A 19937-nucleotide genomic window follows, 5' to 3' on the forward strand; every position below is an offset into this window, starting at 1 on the left:
GCAGGGTTTTAGAGCTCAGCTCCAGGAAACAGCTGCCTAAGATCACTGACTAATAAAATAAATGTGCTGTAAAACCAAAATTATGAGCTGAAAGAGGCTAAAAGGTCTGTTCTCTGCTGCTGTGAAACTCTAACCTTGCATTACTCTACTGAACCAAATTCACAGAGAAATCCCTGCACCTTTATCCAACTTAGTGAATAAAGTGATTTGGACTGTGATGAATAGTCATTAACATTTCCCTGCCAATGAGAGGGAAGGTAACGCCGACGAAGAGAGAGCTGCAGCATCGAGACTCAAGTATAACAAGTCCTGCAGACATACTTAAGCAGCAACAGAGAAAGAGCAGATCTGCAGTTTATTTTTCTAAAGGTAATATATCTCTTTTAGACAGATGAAGAGGCGTTTAACAGCCTTGAGGGAAGTAGTAAAAGGAAGAGCCACATTTACAGAGTACTTACGCAAGCTCTGGTGACCGGAGGTTTGTTGTACTACGACTGTGAAACCCCGACTGTTTTTGCATCACGTTCTGGATCACGCTGTGCTGTTGCATCTCCTCATCCACTCTGTTTACCTCTCCACTAAAACCTGCCACAAAGACTCATGTGATGCTCGTGAGGGTGAGAACCAAACGTCTCCTCTGATACAGGAATTCTTTCACCACTTCTTTCTGTTGACTTTAAAATTACGGCAGGCAAAAATGTAATGGATAAAAACTGAAACTATGACAATGAAACAAATCTCTGCTTCATTAGAGTTAAGGCATAATCGTGAAGAGACAAATTACAACTTTAGAGCAAATCAGGGGCAACTGGACACAAATGATGGCTGAAATTCTTGTCCAGTAAACTGTAAGAAATCGAGGTTCTACCCCAAACTGTTTGCTTCTTAAGAACCCTTCGTTAAAGAAAGCATTGTTTTGGTTCCCATTAAGTACCCTTTTCATCAACAGAACCGTTTTTGGAAAAAAAAAAAGATGTTAAAATCCTTCACTGGCTATACAAAGGGCCAGTCATGGATGGGGCATGGAAGCTCCTATTGGCTCAAGTGAGGTGTCAATCAAAAAGTTAGGCTGCAGCAGAGAGAACTGTGGACATACATGGAGCGTTATCCTGCTGGAAGCAGCCATCAGAAGATGGTCAGCAACAATACTCAGGTAGACTGTGGTGTTTAAATGATGCTCAGTTGGTACTAAGAGGCCCAAAGTGTACCAAGAAAATAACCCCCACACCATCACACCACCACCAGCAGCCTGAACCGTTGATACAAGGCAGGATGGATCCACCATTTTCATAAGGTCAAGTATGACCTGAGAATGAACACGAGCAAACAGGGGAGCTGCAGGTTTTCTGGATAAAAAACACTATTTGTTTGTTTCTCAACATCCCAAAGAGTGGTGTTACATTCAAGAGCTTATGATCTACGTGAAGTAAGTTAGAAAAAAAGCAAAACTTTCTTTCTCTCGCTTTTGTTCATGGTCTCTATATTTCAGGCTTCTAAAAGCACCAAACAGAAGAGCCTGTCATCGTGGCCAATAACTTCAAGGAGAGGAGCACGTATAAACATCACCAAATATTTATTATCTGGCTTTCCTTCCAGGCCTTTTTGCATCCTAATGCATCTTTTGGGAGTTAAACTGCAGACTTGGCTGTAATCACTCAGCAGTATCGAGCTGCTGGCTGAAAGTCTAGACTGGACTGATGTGACTGACATAAAACAACCGCGTCTACCTGCTAAAACTTTCAATTACCTGTATATTATCTATGAGTGTAATTTATGTACAGACTCACATGAGTCTATTTATTGTAAATGCAGAATCCACAGTAGTTATATATGTAGTGTTGCTGGTTTTGTTGCTGGCAAAGTTGCTCTTCTCCACCACTGAGGACTTTTATTTTGAAAGGGATGAAGACTAAAGCACACAGAAACAATAGAACAGTCTCATCAACATGTGCATAGTTTATATGCTTTGGTAATTTTTCAAAATCTGTTGAAATGTGAAGAAAAGCTGAGCTGGTACAAAGACCACAATACATTTACAAATGATACACCTGCACTGGACTATTGTTTTGTGCTTTTTGGAGTCAGTTTGAAAAATGTTTGACCTTTTGTTTAATTATTAATTTAAAAATCCAACAAGTAAAAAAAAAAAGAACAAAACAAACCAGGATCAGTTTTACTTGTTTTGATCTGGCTGATGAATTGAAAAGACAAAGTTTCTGAACACGATATGAAAACAGCAGCGTGACACCGACGCAGCAGTGAAGAGCCTCACAAACACCCGCTGGCTTCAGTTAAAAGTTTGATGTGTGGAAGTGAGTGATGTTCATTTGAAACACGCTGACCTGCAATCTGCAGACAGATTTTAGCACCTGAATGTATGAAGGCAGTCTGTCTGACTGTTTCATGAGATTTGGAGACTTGGCCGTGATTCCTGTGACTGCCGTACGATTTTGCTCACACCTTCACCTAACAGTTAACGAAATGTACCACATAGATTAACCTTGTTGTCTGTGAACATGTTTTATGTCTGTTGTTTAAAGGCTATTCTGTAGTTTTGGAGTTCTGTCAGCATGGCACACTGCTGTCACCAATTCAAAATACAGAACACTAACGCTGGCAGGGAGGCGACCTCTGTAGGTGCAATCCAAAAGCACCTTTATTATCATAATAATCTAACAGCTACAATGGGGTTTCCCATCAATCTAAGTAAGTTGTACCATCATACAAGGTTGAAGTAACTAAAGGTTAGAAGTTAGAAGTTAGAAATGGTAGAAGTGTCAATGCAAACTTGACCAAACATATTAAAAAAATTATAAGATAATCGCTATGTACGTTTTTCGGTCTGGAGGAACTGTTCCCCTACTTTTACTGTGTCCACACTGCAAGAAATGGAAATGATCGTAGTTACAACAATGTTTGAGGGACTTTTTTGGCTCCTACACCCGCTGACCACTACGCTCAAAGTTCCAATTATTTGAACTTTGACCTTGTTTGCCACTGACCTTTAACAGCGCAACCAATGAGATAACAGCTGAACGTGACGACGCAGCCAGAAGAGATGACAGATGTGTCCAACTGACACAAGCAGAAGGGAACTTGAAGGGAACCCCAGACGCGCGGAAGACCTGGTGAGAGTTTCGCAAATCAAATGCTCCCTTCAAGACACGACCGGAGAAAAGTGTTTCAGAGACTATGATCTGGCCGGTAGCTAAAGGGAGCTCAGCTGTTTATATACAGGCAGACAGGATGTAGCGGTTGTAGTGGCGTGTTTAGCCTCTCTGCTCTCCACCTCACAGTGAGTCTGGAACAAATTTCTTATCATGTGAAGGCCCCTTAATGCACATAATTACTGCAACTATTGGTTGATTCATCAATTAGTCGATTGACAGAAAATTGTGTGTGGATTCACATACGCAGCCACTGAACCAGCACAGCCACTGTCCTCCGTCTACTGAACATGATGAAGAGGCACTTCAGCCTCTCTGATAAGGCTGTGAGGATACGATGGACGGAAAAGGTTGGAAATTGCTGCTTCAGTCTAATGAGCATTGGCTGACATGCTGTTTGAAAAGAGGTGTTATCAGTAAATGCTCACCCTTAAATACAAACAAGTGTTTCACCTCAGAGTCAGAGCAGGACACGGCGAGTCCTGAGGAGACTGAGCGCGAGCTGCACAGAGAAAAAGAAAGTGCTGATGGAGGCAGAGTGGCGGCCGGCCATTATTGCATGAGTGACAGAGCGAGTTAAGGCTGACACGCATTCTGGTCCCCTCAGAGTCCCACAGGCCGCGTCTGAGCTCCCACTACAAGTTGTTTATCTCCATCACGGCGGTGCTCGAGCAGCTGCCGCGCATCCCGGGAACAAAAGAGCTCTGCCCACATCGCTATTTCTGTTCTGTGTTTACACGAGGGTACCGCTGGGTCAGATTCCTGCTGCACAAAGCCAAAAAAAAGTGTCCATCTTCACAATTAACTCAGTTTAGAGAAAGATGTGAGACGGATTTCAGCTGTTCCCAGCTCAGCTAAGCTTGTTTAACGGAGCGTTCATGAATCAAGACATCCCCGTGAACCCGGTGGGGTTGCCATCCCCATGATGAAGGGAGATTGTGTTTGAAACAAGAGCCATTATCTCATCGTAATGGTAGTTTTACTTTTTAACTCATTTTAAAGCTTCACTTAGCAGATTTGTATGTAAACTGCTGCTGTGTAATCAGCCTAAATCACACGCTGGGGACGCAATGAAAATGAGCATTCTGTCCTTTCTAAATGAGAAATATTCCCTCCTGAAACTGAATCGTTTAATTAAACCTAAAGTTTTCTCAGTGGTTCATGAGGACAGTCAGTCACATCTCAGTCACCAGCTCTGGTCTGTAAAACAACAGAAATAAAATAAGAGTTTCTACAGTTCTTGTTAAAATTCTTTCTCTCCTCTGCACAAATAAACCTGTAATAACTAAACAGCATCAAGCTTGGGAAATAATAGATTACATGTAATGGGATTACCTTATTAGGATACAAAAGAATTATTAATCATTTAAGTAATCCTGTCATAATTTTTTCAGTTGAAAAATATTTTTCAAGTCTTTCCTGTGATGATTATTTTCATTATCGATTGACCGTTTTCTCCAAATGTCAGACAGTGGTGAAAAATGTTGATCAGTGTTTCCCCAAGTCCAAGATGACGTCCGCAAATGTTTTGTTTTGTTTAAAAAATGACTTAAAACAATCAGTTTGATTATCAAAACAGCAGATGCAGATTAATTTAGCAGGCAGTTATTAACAGATGAATCATTGCAGCCTTAACTGTTTTGTGTTCTTTGTTAGGTTTATTAGTTTGCCCAGCTGTTACTTCTTCTTTTGCATGCAATTTATTTATTGATTGATTGATTGATTTAAGACAAAAAATGGCTTTATTATCTGTAACTGGACTACAGCTACCCTTTTTTTGGTATTGTTACATGTAATGGATTACTCCCCAAGCCTGATCATTATCCTTTTTTGCTGTTATCATTTAACAGGCTGCGTGCCCAGAAAAAAAAAAAATATATATATATATATATTTAAATAATCAAATTAATATGTCTAGCTGACTACTGGCTTTAACTGATGACTACTGATCGACGAGGAAAGTCTTCAGTCTTCGTCTAAAGACAATTAAGCTTTTTATTAGCTCTTTATTTGCCTCCATTGTCATTCTTGTGTCTTACGTTGCTAATCAGATCATCACCATCATGACCATCACGCAGAAGAGGAAGTCTCGGACTGGATATCCGTTATCAGGACACACCAGAAGCCCTGAAACACTGACCGTTGGCCCGAGAGGCTAAATCGTCAACAGATGACGCCGATGGGTTCCGAAATTGGTTATCAGAGGTTATCACGGATCCACCGACATTAGGAAATCCAATTTCAAGCAGTGGGAAATTAAAACAGTGACAGAGCAGCATCAAGTCTGTGAGCAGAAATCTGGAGTTGAAGACAAGCTGAAGCTTGTGCACATAAAGAGCACTAAAACTATGGTTCTGGATTGATTTTCAGCCATCAGGACCTTCAGGCATGGACTGATATCTGCAGCATGCATTTACATTTACATTAGCCAGCAGCAGTCAGTATACTGTATATATATATATGTGTGCGTTTTATTTAAATGAATATCCATTGTTATATATTTGGAATTTGCATGCATACAGTCACACACAGACATAAAGAAAGAGCCAGGTAGATAAAACACACACATGTGGCCATTAATAAATTATAATCTATAAACAATGAACTTAAAAGCACACACAAACAAACACAGTGGATGAAAACTGCTGCTCGGTGCGAGGAGGCTGCCTGCTAGGACGTCGGTAAGAACCGGCTAAAGGGCACAGGACATAATGAGGCGACGGCTATCGCATGTATAATTTATTGTGTTTGAGGCACGCTGAGAAGACCTATTGAGCTGAGAAAATATGAAATATGAAAAACAACTTAAGGACAAGTAAACAACAGGAGACTTGTTATGAGAGAGAAAGCTGAGGAGAGGACGTGTGAAGGAAAGGAGGAAAATCTGAGAGAATGTCAGGTCAGATGTCCTCTGAGTGTGTGTGTGTGTACGTTTATACTCTACTATTCTCATAAGGTAGACAAATGACAAAAATCCTTGTTAAATTAAAAAGAACTAGCTTCCTCAATCCCTGATTTTCCTTTTAGATTTCCCATCAGACGTCTCGATCTTGTCCAATAAAGTCAGGTTCACTTTTTTCATAAACACTGGGAGGTGACTGATGGTTGAAGCGCTTCAAGGCTTAGATTTAAAGAGCAACTTCAGTATTTTTCAACTTGGAACCTATTTTCCCGCGAGTCCTGCAGCTAAAATAGCGAGTTGGAGCCATGGACAGGTTGAAGCGAGTTGTTTTTGCATCCCGCCTGCCGCCTCCCCAGACTTGAAGCTCAAACATCAAGTAACTTTGACAACAAGCAACAAGTCCTTCAGTTGTCTGTCAATGTGAAATTAAACCCGTTACCCTGAAAACAAAAGCCCACTGCCCTTGGAGTCAAGAGAAAATAGCCACCTCATGATCCACCTCAAATCTTGTCTCTCATTTTAAAGTAGTAACCACTAAAAATCTAAATCTAGCAAAGACAGTCAACAGCATTTTCCTTGCAATTAATCTGTATCATATTTTTATTTTGAAGGGGCTCAGTGCTGTGTTCATTGGCAATGATAATGAGCTGTATCTTTTATATTAAACTGTAACTTTATTCATTCAGTGCTGAACATCCATGTTGTTTACGTTCTTCTTCTACTTTTGCTGTGACTATCGTTACAACCTGTGTGCAGTCTGCATGTTACACTGAAAAAACATCAAGTTTTAGACATTATCAGCAAAATATTAGCCCATAATTCATCACATGACAATTCAGAAAGGGTGACCAACAGTACAAGTGTCCTATATAGAATGCCTCTGATCATTTGGGAGATTTGGCCATTATTAGGACCTTATATCATTTGTGTCTGGCTCACGGCAGCCTGATCAATTTCTCATGTGGCGTCCCATGAAAAATAATTGTCCACCCCCGATCTATTCACTCACTGTGTTCTTTGAGTGTTTCTTGTCCTCAGGAATCTCTAAATTAATCTCAATGAGACTGCCTGACAAAATAAAGATTAAAAGATAAAAAAAAAAAAAAAAAAAAGGACCAAATTTTTAAAAGAAATGTTGTCCCCACTGGTCACTTGGACACTGAAAGATGGGAAAACAGGGTTGAAAAATGCAGAAGTTAATCATCATCTCTCCTCTTTCAATCATCAGTAGGAAAGATGAACAAAATCCACGACTCCAACAACAAGGATTTAGACAGACTTCCAAATAAAATGGCAGACAGTTTACTATAATTAACCTACATCATATGAGAGATCTTTAAATGTCACTGTACAGCAGTAAAAATACTTACCAAACCAGCAGCTCCTCAAACTTCACAACTCTATGAACAGACACAGCTACATTTGCTGATCTTTCTCCTGCTGTTATGGTGGTGTTTCTTAACCTGGGGTTTGGTAGATAATTTCAGGGGGTTGCCAGATGGTTGTGGAAAATAAAACCAAAATATTGTGGCAAGCAGCATAGAAGAAGAGCCAGGAAGCAGCTCTCGGCAGCTCTCAGCGACGCCAGCCCCTAATAACATTCACCATAAGAGACAAGCCCTTGAAAATATGCAAAATACAGATGGCCTCAAGAAATTTGACAGCCATCTCACTAATGCTTAATGGTGTCCATGTTTCCAACAAAGCCCTGAGCTCCAACCAAGCTTGGGAAATATCATCCTGACTTTCTGCAGTATGTATTTTTTGTAGGGGTCAGGAACACTGACCTGATTATTCTGGGTGGTCACGACTCGAACATGTTGAGAATCTCTATGTGAGAAAGCAGTAAGCACCATGTTCACCTTACATTTTCACAGTGAAACTTGAGTAAAATGATTCTCCTGATCCCTCTGAGAAGACAGGTGCAATAAGAAAGAGAAAAAAGCCAATGAGTTACTGAAGGTGCCTTAACTAGCTAGCTAGCAGATGCTAACCCTAGCAGCCTAGCCAGGCCTCTGTCTGCCAAAACACACACGATTAGCCAACTAAATAAATTATCCTCTTTATAACGACGCTAATTCAAGCTGATAAAGGCAAATAATAGAAAAAAAAAATAAAGAACAAAAAGTTTATATTGTGGAAATCTCAGCACTTTCAAATGTAGCTACTGTAGCTCTGAGTCCTAAAACACATAAGTCTGTTAGCATAGCAGCACTTCAGGGTCTCTTGTCTCAAAGTCACCAGGTTTTTGATTAAATGTTTGAAATAAGGTTTATGTTTAGAGGAGAAATCTGTAATAAATTTACTGTAATAAATTGTTAAATTACCATGATGAGTCATCAGAGATTGACGAAACATCTTAAGTTGAAATACTCGCTTTCCTTGACATAAATGCAACAGCTGTGGTGGAATAACCATTCTGTATGTCTGTTTCACATTAATTAGAGTTCAAATTAAATTAGAATTTTTCCCAAATGAGTAGGTGCATGTTTATGTCTCGCAAGAAATCATTAATAATCTTGTAGAAGGTGTAGAGGTTTATATCTTTTAAATCGAGCAAAGTATTAATGGAGTTTGGCAGGCAGTGACACAGGCAGCCACTTAACTCATCATCAGTTAATCAGCTGTTTATATCTGTTTGCCTGTCAATGTAAAGTTAAGCCTGTTACTCTGAAAACAAAAGCCCACCACTCTGAAAATACACACTGAATCCTGCTCCTGCGCTCCTGCAGAACTCCTGCAGGCGGCCATGTCTGAGGAGGAGGAGGCGGAACCATAGATCATATATTAAACAGGATTGAACCTATGTAATCTACAGCCTCTCAAATTTTGGTCTACAACATAAAATATGGCAGTAAATGCCACACTAGTGAATCTTTTACATGATTTAAAAAAAGTTGGTGGCTAACAAGTAGCTAAATGAGACTACAGTGGTTATAACGGACATTAAACGTCATCACGCCGAACACTAATCCCATAGTGGTGGTGATGTTGAGTCCTGCGACCATAGTGTAGTTCGTTTATGGCGTAACATTATTCTTTTTTTTATTTTTGGCAATTGCACTTATGCTTCAGATATCATAAATGTGGTATTCATTTGTGAAGATTATCTTTCTGAACAAAATGTGTCAGTATCATAAACCACAGAATTTATTTTCTGAAATAATCCAAAATCCAATGGAGGAAAAAAATGGTCTTTTTGTGCAGGGAACCAGAGTGACTGGAACTCCTTGCTGTGCTCTGTCAAACCAGCATATGTCTTTTTATGCGGCACACATATTGGTGCAGAATGAGTGTTGACTGAAAATCAAGTGAGAGCAGCTTGATGAGTCAGTCATTGACTGGTTGGAGTAAAAAATCAAATCCTCCCACACAGAAAACAACAAGCAGGAAATGTCAGACTGAATAATGCAGTGGAAACAAAACCATTCAGACTGAATATCATCAATATAATGAAGTCATTTGTGTGAAGTCTAAAGGTCTGTGAATTAACATACTGTATGTTTGCTGGTGTCAGGATGTGTAAAACTGTGTGTTTAAGTATTTAGGTCCGTGTGTGTGTGTCTGTACTGTATGTGAGCGGGATACCTTACCCGCTTGCGCAGGTTGCAGGTGAGGATGAGGTTTCGGGAGAAGGAGTTAGCGAAGGCCGTGTAAAACTCCAACACCTTGAGCAAGGCTTCCCTCTTGATGACGTGGAGGTCGCAGTATGTTAGCGCTCTGACGTTAGCGCACGCATGCGCCAGGGTGGTTTCCTTCCAAAAGACGTCGCCGAACACGTCGCCTTTACCTGAGGACAAACAGGAGAGGGAAGATTAGAGTCTGATAGAGCAAAGAGATGAGTTTGAATTATTGATGCATCAGTCCTTTGATAAAGGGGGACACCTGGGCTTAAACTAACAAGGGAATTGAGTCTCACGATGAATCCTAAAATGATCACCAACCGTGATTGATGTGACAAGGTCCTGTCTACTGGGCCTCACCTGAATAGAAGCATCTAATCATTAACTGAGGTGTTTATTCCATACTCATATTAATTCTAGTTTATAAATTGTGAGGATTTGCTACTTTTCTTTGTTTTGTGGAAGAGTAAACTGAATATTTAGAGGTTTTGGGCTGTTCAGACAGGGTCGGATAAAACAAGAGAACTGAAGAAGTCATTTGTGATTTTAGGAATTTAATGATGATGTGATAGACATTTTATGGACCAATTTTCAGTGGAATAATCAAGAAAATAACTGGCAGAGTCACTGACAAAAGGTGCAGTTTTTATCCATGTCTCGGTACAAAAACTCAAACAAGTTATGCTTTATTTGTAGATAAAGAAGTGCACAGAGCATTGATAAATGTCAATAACAAATGATGAACCGTCTGTTCTTTTTAGTACTTGTGACAAATTTTAAAAATATATAAATGCAAGGAGTTTTAAAATCCTAACAGATTCTCTTCTCTCTAATCCCAAACACCCTCACACTACAAGATTAGAAAATAATGTCACACCACACATGTGATTTCATGTTGAAGCAGATGAAAAGATGGAGATGGATGTAGCGGAGCAACTTGCTGTAGTAATGTTAATGCTTCTTCAGTGAGAACTGGAGGTGAGATTTTAATAGTTTTAAAATCTGTCAGCAGTCACAGGGGCTAGACTTTAGATCCTCAGGAGGGCTGAATCTGAGGAAAATCAGCCCAAAACTCCTGTAGTGTGGCTCAGAATTAGAGACTATTTTTTACAGAGGACTGACAGAGAGCTGAACATTATGATGTCACTGTGTACTTGACATTCGGGATATAAAATGTCATCACATAATTATTTTATCATATTAGACATTTGTGTAGCTGTGTCATAAACAGCAGATGAATTCTTGAGTTATGGCCAAAAATGTGTTTACTGAGGTCACTGTGACCTTTGACCATTAAAATCTAATCAGTTCATCCTCAAGTCTAAGTGGGTGCTTGAAAAGTTGAAGACATTCCCTTCAAGCATCCCTGAGACATCGCTTTCACCAGAACAGGACGGGCATGAGGTCACAGTGACCTCTAGCCACATGAATCGGTTCATCTTTGAGTCCACGTGGACATTTGTGCCAAGTTTGAAGAAATTCCCTTCAAGCATTCCTGAGATATCACCTGCATGAGATCAGAATAATCCGAAGACATAATGCGTCTAACTGTCGACAGCATGCAGCAGTTTTTCAAAAATTGTGATCACAGGCCCTTCAGCACACAGTCATGAAATGTGCACAAAAATATTAGGCTGTTGGTTCTGTAGTATGCAAGATTTGCTCCAGACAAGATGCAGGTCCCTTGATCCTGCAGGCACACACATGCACACACTTAAGCAATTGCATGATCCTCTTGTGTGGATCAAACTGGACCTCTGCAGTCTGATAAGAAGCATCACACAAGTATATCAAGTCAATTTAGAGAGCCGTCTCCGATTTAAGGTTTGTTTGTGTGAGCTGCAGAGCCAATACCTCCAGCTACAGCTCACTGAGGATGTGTTTTTTAATATTATCTTTACAAATCTTATTTTTATACAATAACAGCATGTTTGTTTTTCTCATCTGTTGTGACAGAAACAACACCACAGAAGAAGACATGCAGACAGGAGAAGTGAAGGTAACAGTAGGTGGGATGTGCTAATTGAAAGAGGAAGTCTGACAAAAAAAAAAAAGTCTGAAATTTTTTAGGAGGCTGTGATGGAAAAAAAAGAACTCATCACATCACACTGATTGTCAGCTTAGTTTGTGTAATGTTAGAATATTAGAAGAAAGGCTGGAGGACGGCAGGATTACAGGATGGGACTCATTAGCTGTGGACATACGTTGACTGTAAATCATTAAATATAAACCATCTGCATCTCTGCATGAACCACACACTTCCTCACTTCTTCTTTCCTTAGCAACAGCTTTACCTGGCCAAGTCCTTAGCAACCAGAGCTGCTGATTTCACCATGTGCGCCATCAGACACTGATACCAAGCAGAGAGTAAGTTTCAGATCGAATATAGTCAGAGTGGAATGAAAGCATGAGAAAACATGGCAGAGCTGAGGAAGAAGAGAAATGCTTTTTAAAACTTGATGTTGCACCCTCCACTGTTAATTCATTCTGAGCTGAAAAAAAAACAACACATGTTACATAATTCAAAAAGAAAGTGGTGGTATAACCGAGAACAAAAGGGAGGTGGTGTCATGTAAAAACAAAATGGGGACATTAGAAGGTAAATTGTCCAATAACTGGATTAATTCATCGAGTTTAGCTGCTGGAAGCTTTAGAGAGCTGTCAGTCAAAGTGAACACCACTGTGAGGTAAAAAGATCAGGAGAACATAAAACTCTTTGCCTCTGAACTTACATGACAAAACTTAAATGACATTTAAAGTTGTGTCACACTGATACAGTTTCTACCTATCGATCAAACAGCGTGCTGCAATTTTTCCTTGGATTTTCACTGAATGAAGTTTGATTTTTTTTGTAGTTCAACCAGGTTGGCTTTTGCTGCTCATGGTAACGACCCAGTTCAACCTCTGTTGAGGAGCCAATATATCAGATTTAGGAGGCTCTATTGGAATAATGCAGAAATGGAAGGTGTTTGCAAACAGCAAGCTTACTACCACTAAATCCTTAAAACTGTTCCATTCAACATGATCAAGACAAATTTGTGATTGAAATTAATGCAGTTTTATAAACGTAACATTAATGTTGTGATCTGATCAAATTTTAAGACCTGCCAAAATCATATTTAAGACATTTTAAGATGTTTTAAGGCCTAATATTCAGATAATTGGAACTTAAACTTTTTAAAGACAAAAAGAAATACTGTATAATCAATTTCAGACATTTTAAACAGCTTTTACATGCTTTTCCTTATTTTCTGTTATATATATAATGTTAAAATGTTGGCTGTTGAGATTAAATGTGGCCAAAGTGTCAAGTAATGCAATAAAAGTATGTAGAGGAAAATGCTCAGATTTCAGATTGCTCTAAATGCAACACTTGTTGTACTTTCAATATCTTGATGCAACCATCTGACGCTGGCTCGTCATGGTTTCTTTATGGTCAGCTGCTCCGGGCACAACCTGACGTGCACAGTTTACCAACCCAGTCATCTTCACTCGACAGCTCTGCTCAAGATTGGAGCTTTTGAGCTACAATCTACAGCTTGGTTGGTAGAGCGTGCGTCCCATGTACCAAGGCTGTCCGTCCTCTGCAGTGGCTGCAGCTTCAACTCCCGCCTGCGGCCCATTTGCTGCATGTCATCCTCTCTCTGCCCCCTTTTCCTGTCATCTCTTCAGCTGTTCCTATTGCAATAAAGCCAAAAGCCCAAAAAATTATCTAAAAAAAAAAAAAAAATGCTTGTGCTCAGTTTGTCTCACAGGAAGGGCTTTTTTAGTTGTGAAGGAAAGTGTAATATTTTCTGGTTTTTCCTGTGACGTTCTGCTGCTGCTCAGCTCTCTGTGATTTACAGAGTTTGTGATGGACAGGTAGAGTTACCTGTTGCTAATGTAGCCAGCTGCTACTGTTAGGTGGCCGTGCACTCCCACAATGAGCTCCCAGTCCAGGCAGAGTTAGCAGCATGGCTAACTGAGCTAACTAGCAGCTCGCAGCTAAAGTAGCCAACCACTAAAAATGAGTAAAAGTCCTCCAGAAACCCCATAAACCACGCAAAGCTGAGGACAAGCAGCCAGAGGACACCAGAGAGAAAACCAGAGAATATTCTCTCCATGAAATATAATCTAGTTTCACTAAAATCAGGGATTAAAACTATAAAGTTGTGTGAATAAGACGCATAAGGATGAAAATATAGTGCTGGAGATGAGCATGACAGGTCCTCGTTAAGATTCGATTTGTTAAGTGTGCTCCATTGTTTTGAGTATCTAGAATCATCTAAGACCTCTCTTGTAATGTCCGTCTCCCTCTAGTAAGAAAAGGCTTCCTGCAGGATTCCCTTTTGATTTATCGGTAGCAAATGCCATGATTGTCTCTGCCTCTAACATCCCCATCCATAACAGTCCGACGATAATTAATCCTTTCTGCTCTCACCCCGGTTTCAAATGTGCACGGGGTGCATTTGGCCGCAAAATGAACAGCCAGAACAGTCCCAGAGCTTTGGCCCTCCTCCAAAGCACCAGGCACAGCACCCTGCCCAATGAAAATAGAGCCCATTGTTCTCTTGTAAATATAATCAATTACCTTATTCATATTTGTGCTACATATACACTCTCCTCTTTACCTGAGGAAGAAATCTGCAAAATTTGGTCATGTCTGCGTAGCATTAGGAACAAGACATGAGTAGGTAAAAGGAAGAAAATGTGGTTTAAATACAATATGTGAATAGACGTTACATATGCATCTTGTTATTTTCTTGCAAAAACAGAGAAATAAACTCTTGCACAGCTTGAAGCATTGAGCCTCCCAAATTGACCTGCTCTCCATCTCTGGTTTCAGACCAACTGCAGCCACCTGGACACTTGACTTATCAACTGCCAGCATAAATTCCTCATGTTAATCACCCGGAGCTGATGAATACATGTTTACACTTGTGAGCGTCTCCTGGGCAACGCAACAGTTGCTATGATAGTAATAAGAGGAATAATCATAATTATAGGTAGAATCAAATGTGTCATATGTCATCAAAAGCTGCTGAGTGTTATTAAGAGATTAATCTGAGAGCAATAAATAGAGTCAGAAGATGCTTTACAACACGAGAGTTTCTATCAGCAGCACATGGTGATGCATAAAATGGATAAGTATGAGGAAATAATATCATGTAAAGAACTTTTTCACTGAGTAGCTGACGGAATATAATGGTGCTTCTATTCCACTTTTCCCTGAAGAGATGCTGTCGCAGTCTGGCTGTAATAGACACAAAAAAAGTCAAATCTGGGCTAATCAGGACTCAAATCTGTGTCAAACCTGCCACAACCATCAGCTCAGCATTTTCCTGACAGCTGACCCGGATAAGATGTGACGAAAAGCAGTCCACACTGTCCACAAGCTGTCACAACACTCTGAGTAACAGACGTATAACGCTTCCAAAATGCCGACAGAGTGTGTGTGTGTGTGTGTGTCACTGCGAGTGCGTGAGTGAGTGGATCTCATCTCGACAAACCCTCCTCTGCGCCCCCGAGGGCCCCTTTCCTCTCCGAACATCCAACAGCGACTCAGGCAGCAGGACTCGTCTGGAATGAGCTCCCTGGAGATTTGCGAGCTCCTCGCCAATTAGCCGTCTGGATGTGGACAAGGTCACGTGGGACTGGGGGGGGTTGGTTGGTTGAGGTGGTGGTTGTGCGCACTGAGTGTGACACTTGCAGCGGGGGTTAAAAATCACAGCGAGGACTGTTAAGATTGTGTGGGTGGAGATGAATACATCGGTGCCGTGACCCCTGTCGCCGGGCTTCGTAACGCTGCAGATTACTCACCCACAACCCAAACCGTTGCTCATATTATTCAGCCTGACCGCTCACAGGGAATAAGTGTTTGAAGTACACTGTTACCCACTGAAAACGAGGTACAAAAAGGTCTGTGTAGTCTCTCATGTACCCACAAAACGTCAACTGAGACTTTTTTTTCTCTTTCTTTAAACTCACGTCACACAGTGTCTCACGCGGTGCCTTCTTCTTCTTTCTTTCTAGGTAAATCAAGAACAGTTAGAAACTACAGTCGATCCTGGTGTTTCCAGTGTGTGAACAGCAGAAGAGGGCGCAAAAGTTATGGCAGCTTCGTTCGTCATCACTCACGTCAGCCCAAGCCAAGAAAAGACATCGCCACGTTCGTTAATCTCCTGCTGTGATCCAGAGAGCTGCTGTTGCTGCCGGTTTGACTGACTGACATGACTGACTGACTGTGAGTGTGAATTTCCTGCCGATCGTCACTGTAAAGATTGAGTGAATGAGTAAAGTCTGTTTTCTGCTTTTGCAAATATGTTTTGTTTTCACTATACATTCTTTTGCAAAGAGGGCTGAAGACTTTGTGTTTCTTATGGACTGTTTTAATTTGAAAGTTGACCTGATCCTCTCTGCTGTTTCTGTCCCACTTCCTGTCCAGCTCGATGCGGCATCCGTCAAACATATACTCTACGTGTATTTGAAGTGGAGCAGAGTGGTGCGGGTGGAATAACAAGCATTGTGTAGAGCGGCAGCAATGAGCTCCAGTGGACGTAGCCATGCGCAGTGGAATCAAGCTATTACATGTGCAGCTGCTGTTCTTTAGTGCCAGTAGGTGTTCACCCGCCTTCTTTGGCATTAAATGGAAGACTACAACACTTGTAGGCATATATGTTGTCCCTGTCAGGTCTGGCAAAATCGTATCACTGATGCTTACACTGCAAAAAAAAGGAGTACTGTCACCTTTTCAAAATTTTGGCATCAACTTGTCACCGAAATATCAGTTCTTGTGACATCCCTAACTGGCACACAGAAGTGGAAGTCTTGAGCAAGATATCCGCTGTCTATACTGGAAGCTCCGAAATACTGTTTCCCCAAGAGGCTAAATCCTCATAGACGAAAGTCAGTTGGTTCCAAGATTGCAATAAGTTGCAGAAAGCCACATTCAGCTTCAAGCTATTTACAGTAAACAGACTATCAGTAAGGTCTGATTGATTCTTAACTGCGCTAATCACCCAGTTTAATCTTCATCCTGGCGCCACAGGGTTCTAAAAAAAAAAAAAAAAAAGGAAATGGCACACAAGAGTCTCTTCTATTCTGCAGCCATTAACATGTTTTGATATATCGCTTTTACACCTGCTCCTTATTTGGCTTGGGCCTTTATCTTCTATTTTTTAATTTTTTTTGTATTCTTAATACTTACGTACATGCCCGATTCCCAAAAAGCTGAAGCCCTGTGCAGAGCGTAAATAAAAACAGCTGTATTTCCTGGTGAGGACGGGCTGAAATAATCATAGTGTTTATCATGACCTTGTACTGTAAGCACTGTGGCAGATAAAACAACAGATGTAAATTTAAATGTAAAGGTTTGTTTTTCCCATATTGTCCTGACCTCTGTGGCATGATGTAATACTCCTTTGATCCCACTGGAATCACGCTGTGTATTCCTGTGTGCAGTCTTCACAACACACAGGCAGTCCAATGGGAGGCCCTATCAGATGTTAATATAGCTGGAACATAAACCAACCTGAAAAAATACAACCCAAAGTGAGGTAAGAGCCTTTCTTGTACATTCACCACGCGTCTTGGGTGATCTAATCTTACTTTCCCATTCTATATGCAAATAAACATGTAGATTATTTCCATTTGCGAAGACCAAATGTGTTTTTAAGGTGTATTTAATTATTTTAATGTTCATATAGGCCACCATTGTGAGTACGAATTTGTTCTTAAGGACTTGCCTGGTTACATAAGAGTAAAATAAAATAAATAAAAATCCAACCCCAAGTGACACAACTTTATAAAAAACAGAATTCTGTTCGAAGCCGCAGAAGCTCCGATCCTGTGTCTTTATGGTTGTTTACACCTTTATTTAACACTGCCCACTTGTGATCCAAGACACATGTTAATATCAGGTGTAAACAGGCCCTGAGACAGATCCCTTTTTCATAGAAATGGTGATTATTCATATACGTGCATTGTTTTTAAAAGAACTCAGCTGAACATTTTCATCGATCTACTTGAGGATCAACTCAGAGTTAACATCCTGACACACACACACGTGGTGGTGACAACACTGAATGCTGCTGTAGTCTCTGTCTCCCATCAGCAGAAATAAGAAATTGCCCGTGGGTGGCTGTGTGCCTTCGTGTTGCTTTATCTTACACTGCAGCTCGCCAAACGTCGGTCCAGTAAGAGGCATTTCAGACTGCTGCTTTCAGCTGATGTGCTGATGCTGCTGTTACCCCTGTCAGACCATTATCCCTGAAAACTGGGTGGGTGGAGACATTTCTACAGCTGCTGTGACACTGATATCCACCAACCGCAGCATTAAATTATTATATTAGAAGCACTACTACTATTAAGATTTGAAGCTCCCTTTTTAAGTGATTGTAGTTGTGCCTTCAGTCTCCAGACAAATGTTGTTCCTGCCACAGATAAATGGTTACTATGGCAGAAAGTGTTCCTTTGTTTCCAGTTCTAGATGTGGAGTGATGAAAGATTAACGAGTTCTTCTCAATAGGTGCGCTGAAGAAAAAGTAATAAAGTTTAATGAAGCCCATTCTGTTCTCAACAAGAGGAACTTGATCTGCCTAAAAGTCCCAACATGATCAGCATGGCATTAATCATGACCACTTATGCTAATGAGACCATTAATTAAGATAATTGAAGTATTAATTATGTTGCTGTGTCTAGTCTGCACAACATATGGCCAGTGTTTATATGAGCTTTAGATCATGAAGGCTTAAAGGAGTAACTTTGTGAAAAAAGATGAATATGCAAATGTTTGCAGCGTGTGCCTTCAAAATGTGGTCACAGCAGTATTTTGTGTCCTGCACGTACAAGTGAAACAGTAATTTCGATAAAAGAACATAACCTCTGACAAATAACATTCATTTGTATGTTTTTTTCAGACTCCACAAACAAAATGTACCACAAAAAAGACTGCTTTCCTAAAACACAACACATCTTTTAAACTGATTTAACCTGCAGATGAGTGACTGTGAACCCCTTAAATCATCACATAAAAAGCACTGAACTACAAAGTGTACTTTGTACTTCCTCAGTTCACTCTCAATCACATGACTCTTGTAGCGTGAGACTTTTCAGGGTGAATAAAAACGTGATAAAATCTAATTTTCCTTCAAATTCTGCTTGCAACGCACAGCCACTTTTCTTCTGTTGAGATTTTAGCTGGATTTAAAACAACTCTCTGGCAGCATTTTAGCTTGAACGCGCTCTCCCTTCACAAACTGAGGTCACTCAGTAAGAGTGCAGATCTCCAGCAGGCAACAGATGGTGAAGCACCGACTGCAATGCCACCACAACTGCCAGATGCAACTGACCGAGCTTAATGATTTTTTTTTGTATAGCACAGTCTCATTTTTACTTAAGATGCAAAGAGTAGTATAATATCATGGTAATGGAGCATCCTGGGTTTGTGCGACTGCATAAACAATGGAGTGCTGCAGGGATAATGTGTTTCTGGAGGCCAACCCTGATATTAGCATTGATCTGGTTCCCTCCACAAAAAGCTAGTGGGATATTTGCATTGGATTGGATTAGAGCAGAAAAAACTCTGTGGGCTCGTTAGGCTATAAATGAATGAAACCACGGCTGTATGACTCAACATTTCTACCATGAAGCAACTAGTTAATGCATGCGACAACCTGTGTAATCTCATTTTGCTACTTGTTGGCAACCACCTTTTTTAAGACCCATAAAAGCTTAAAAATTCACGAGTGGGGTATTTACTTACGTATTTTATGTCGTACAACTCAGCATGAAAATCTCATCAGATTGTCGCACTTTATTTCAGGAAAAATAATGAAAACCACTGACTCAGTTGTCCCTCCCTACTCTTACAATCAAGATAACAAAAACAGGGATTTACCCATCTTGTATTGTGTTAATGAAGGGGATCATAATATATCTGGTATCAAATTATTCTGCAAGATGGTGCAACTTTTCTGTGGATATCAGATTTTGAGCCACGAAAAAAAAACGAAAATGTTTCCTGGAACAGACTAGGTAAGCCTTGTTTTTAGCCTAGCAGCTGTTGACTACCTGTGGCCCCTGATGAGTGAGGAATCAGCAGGTTTTTCAAGGTTTTTCAAAACTTGTGAATCATCACAATCCACAAGAGGTCCTTAAGCATACAGTCATGAACGTGCACAGAAAATATTAGGCTGATGGGTCCAGTAGTATGTGAGATTAGCTGCGGACATATACACATACAAACATGACCAAATGCATGATCGC

At 40.4% G+C, this 19937-nt stretch overlaps 1 protein-coding gene across 1 annotated transcript in view; it reads right to left on the reverse strand.

Annotated features, from left to right (window-relative positions):
* Nucleotides 1–19937, reverse strand: part of kcnh5b (potassium voltage-gated channel, subfamily H (eag-related), member 5b) — a 203968-nt gene that overhangs the window by 33014 nt on the left and 151017 nt on the right. The window contains exon 12 of the mRNA XM_084742502.1: nucleotides 9663–9859. Within this exon, the coding sequence (XP_084598628.1) occupies nucleotides 9663–9859 (197 nt within the window). The remainder of the gene's footprint in view (nucleotides 1–9662; nucleotides 9860–19937) is intronic.

The sequence above is a fragment of the Lutjanus erythropterus genome, chromosome 18 (genome assembly GCF_056507025.1).
Source record: "Lutjanus erythropterus isolate fLutEry1 chromosome 18, fLutEry1.hap2, whole genome shotgun sequence".
Taxonomy (NCBI): Eukaryota; Metazoa; Chordata; class Actinopteri; order Lutjaniformes; family Lutjanidae; genus Lutjanus; species Lutjanus erythropterus.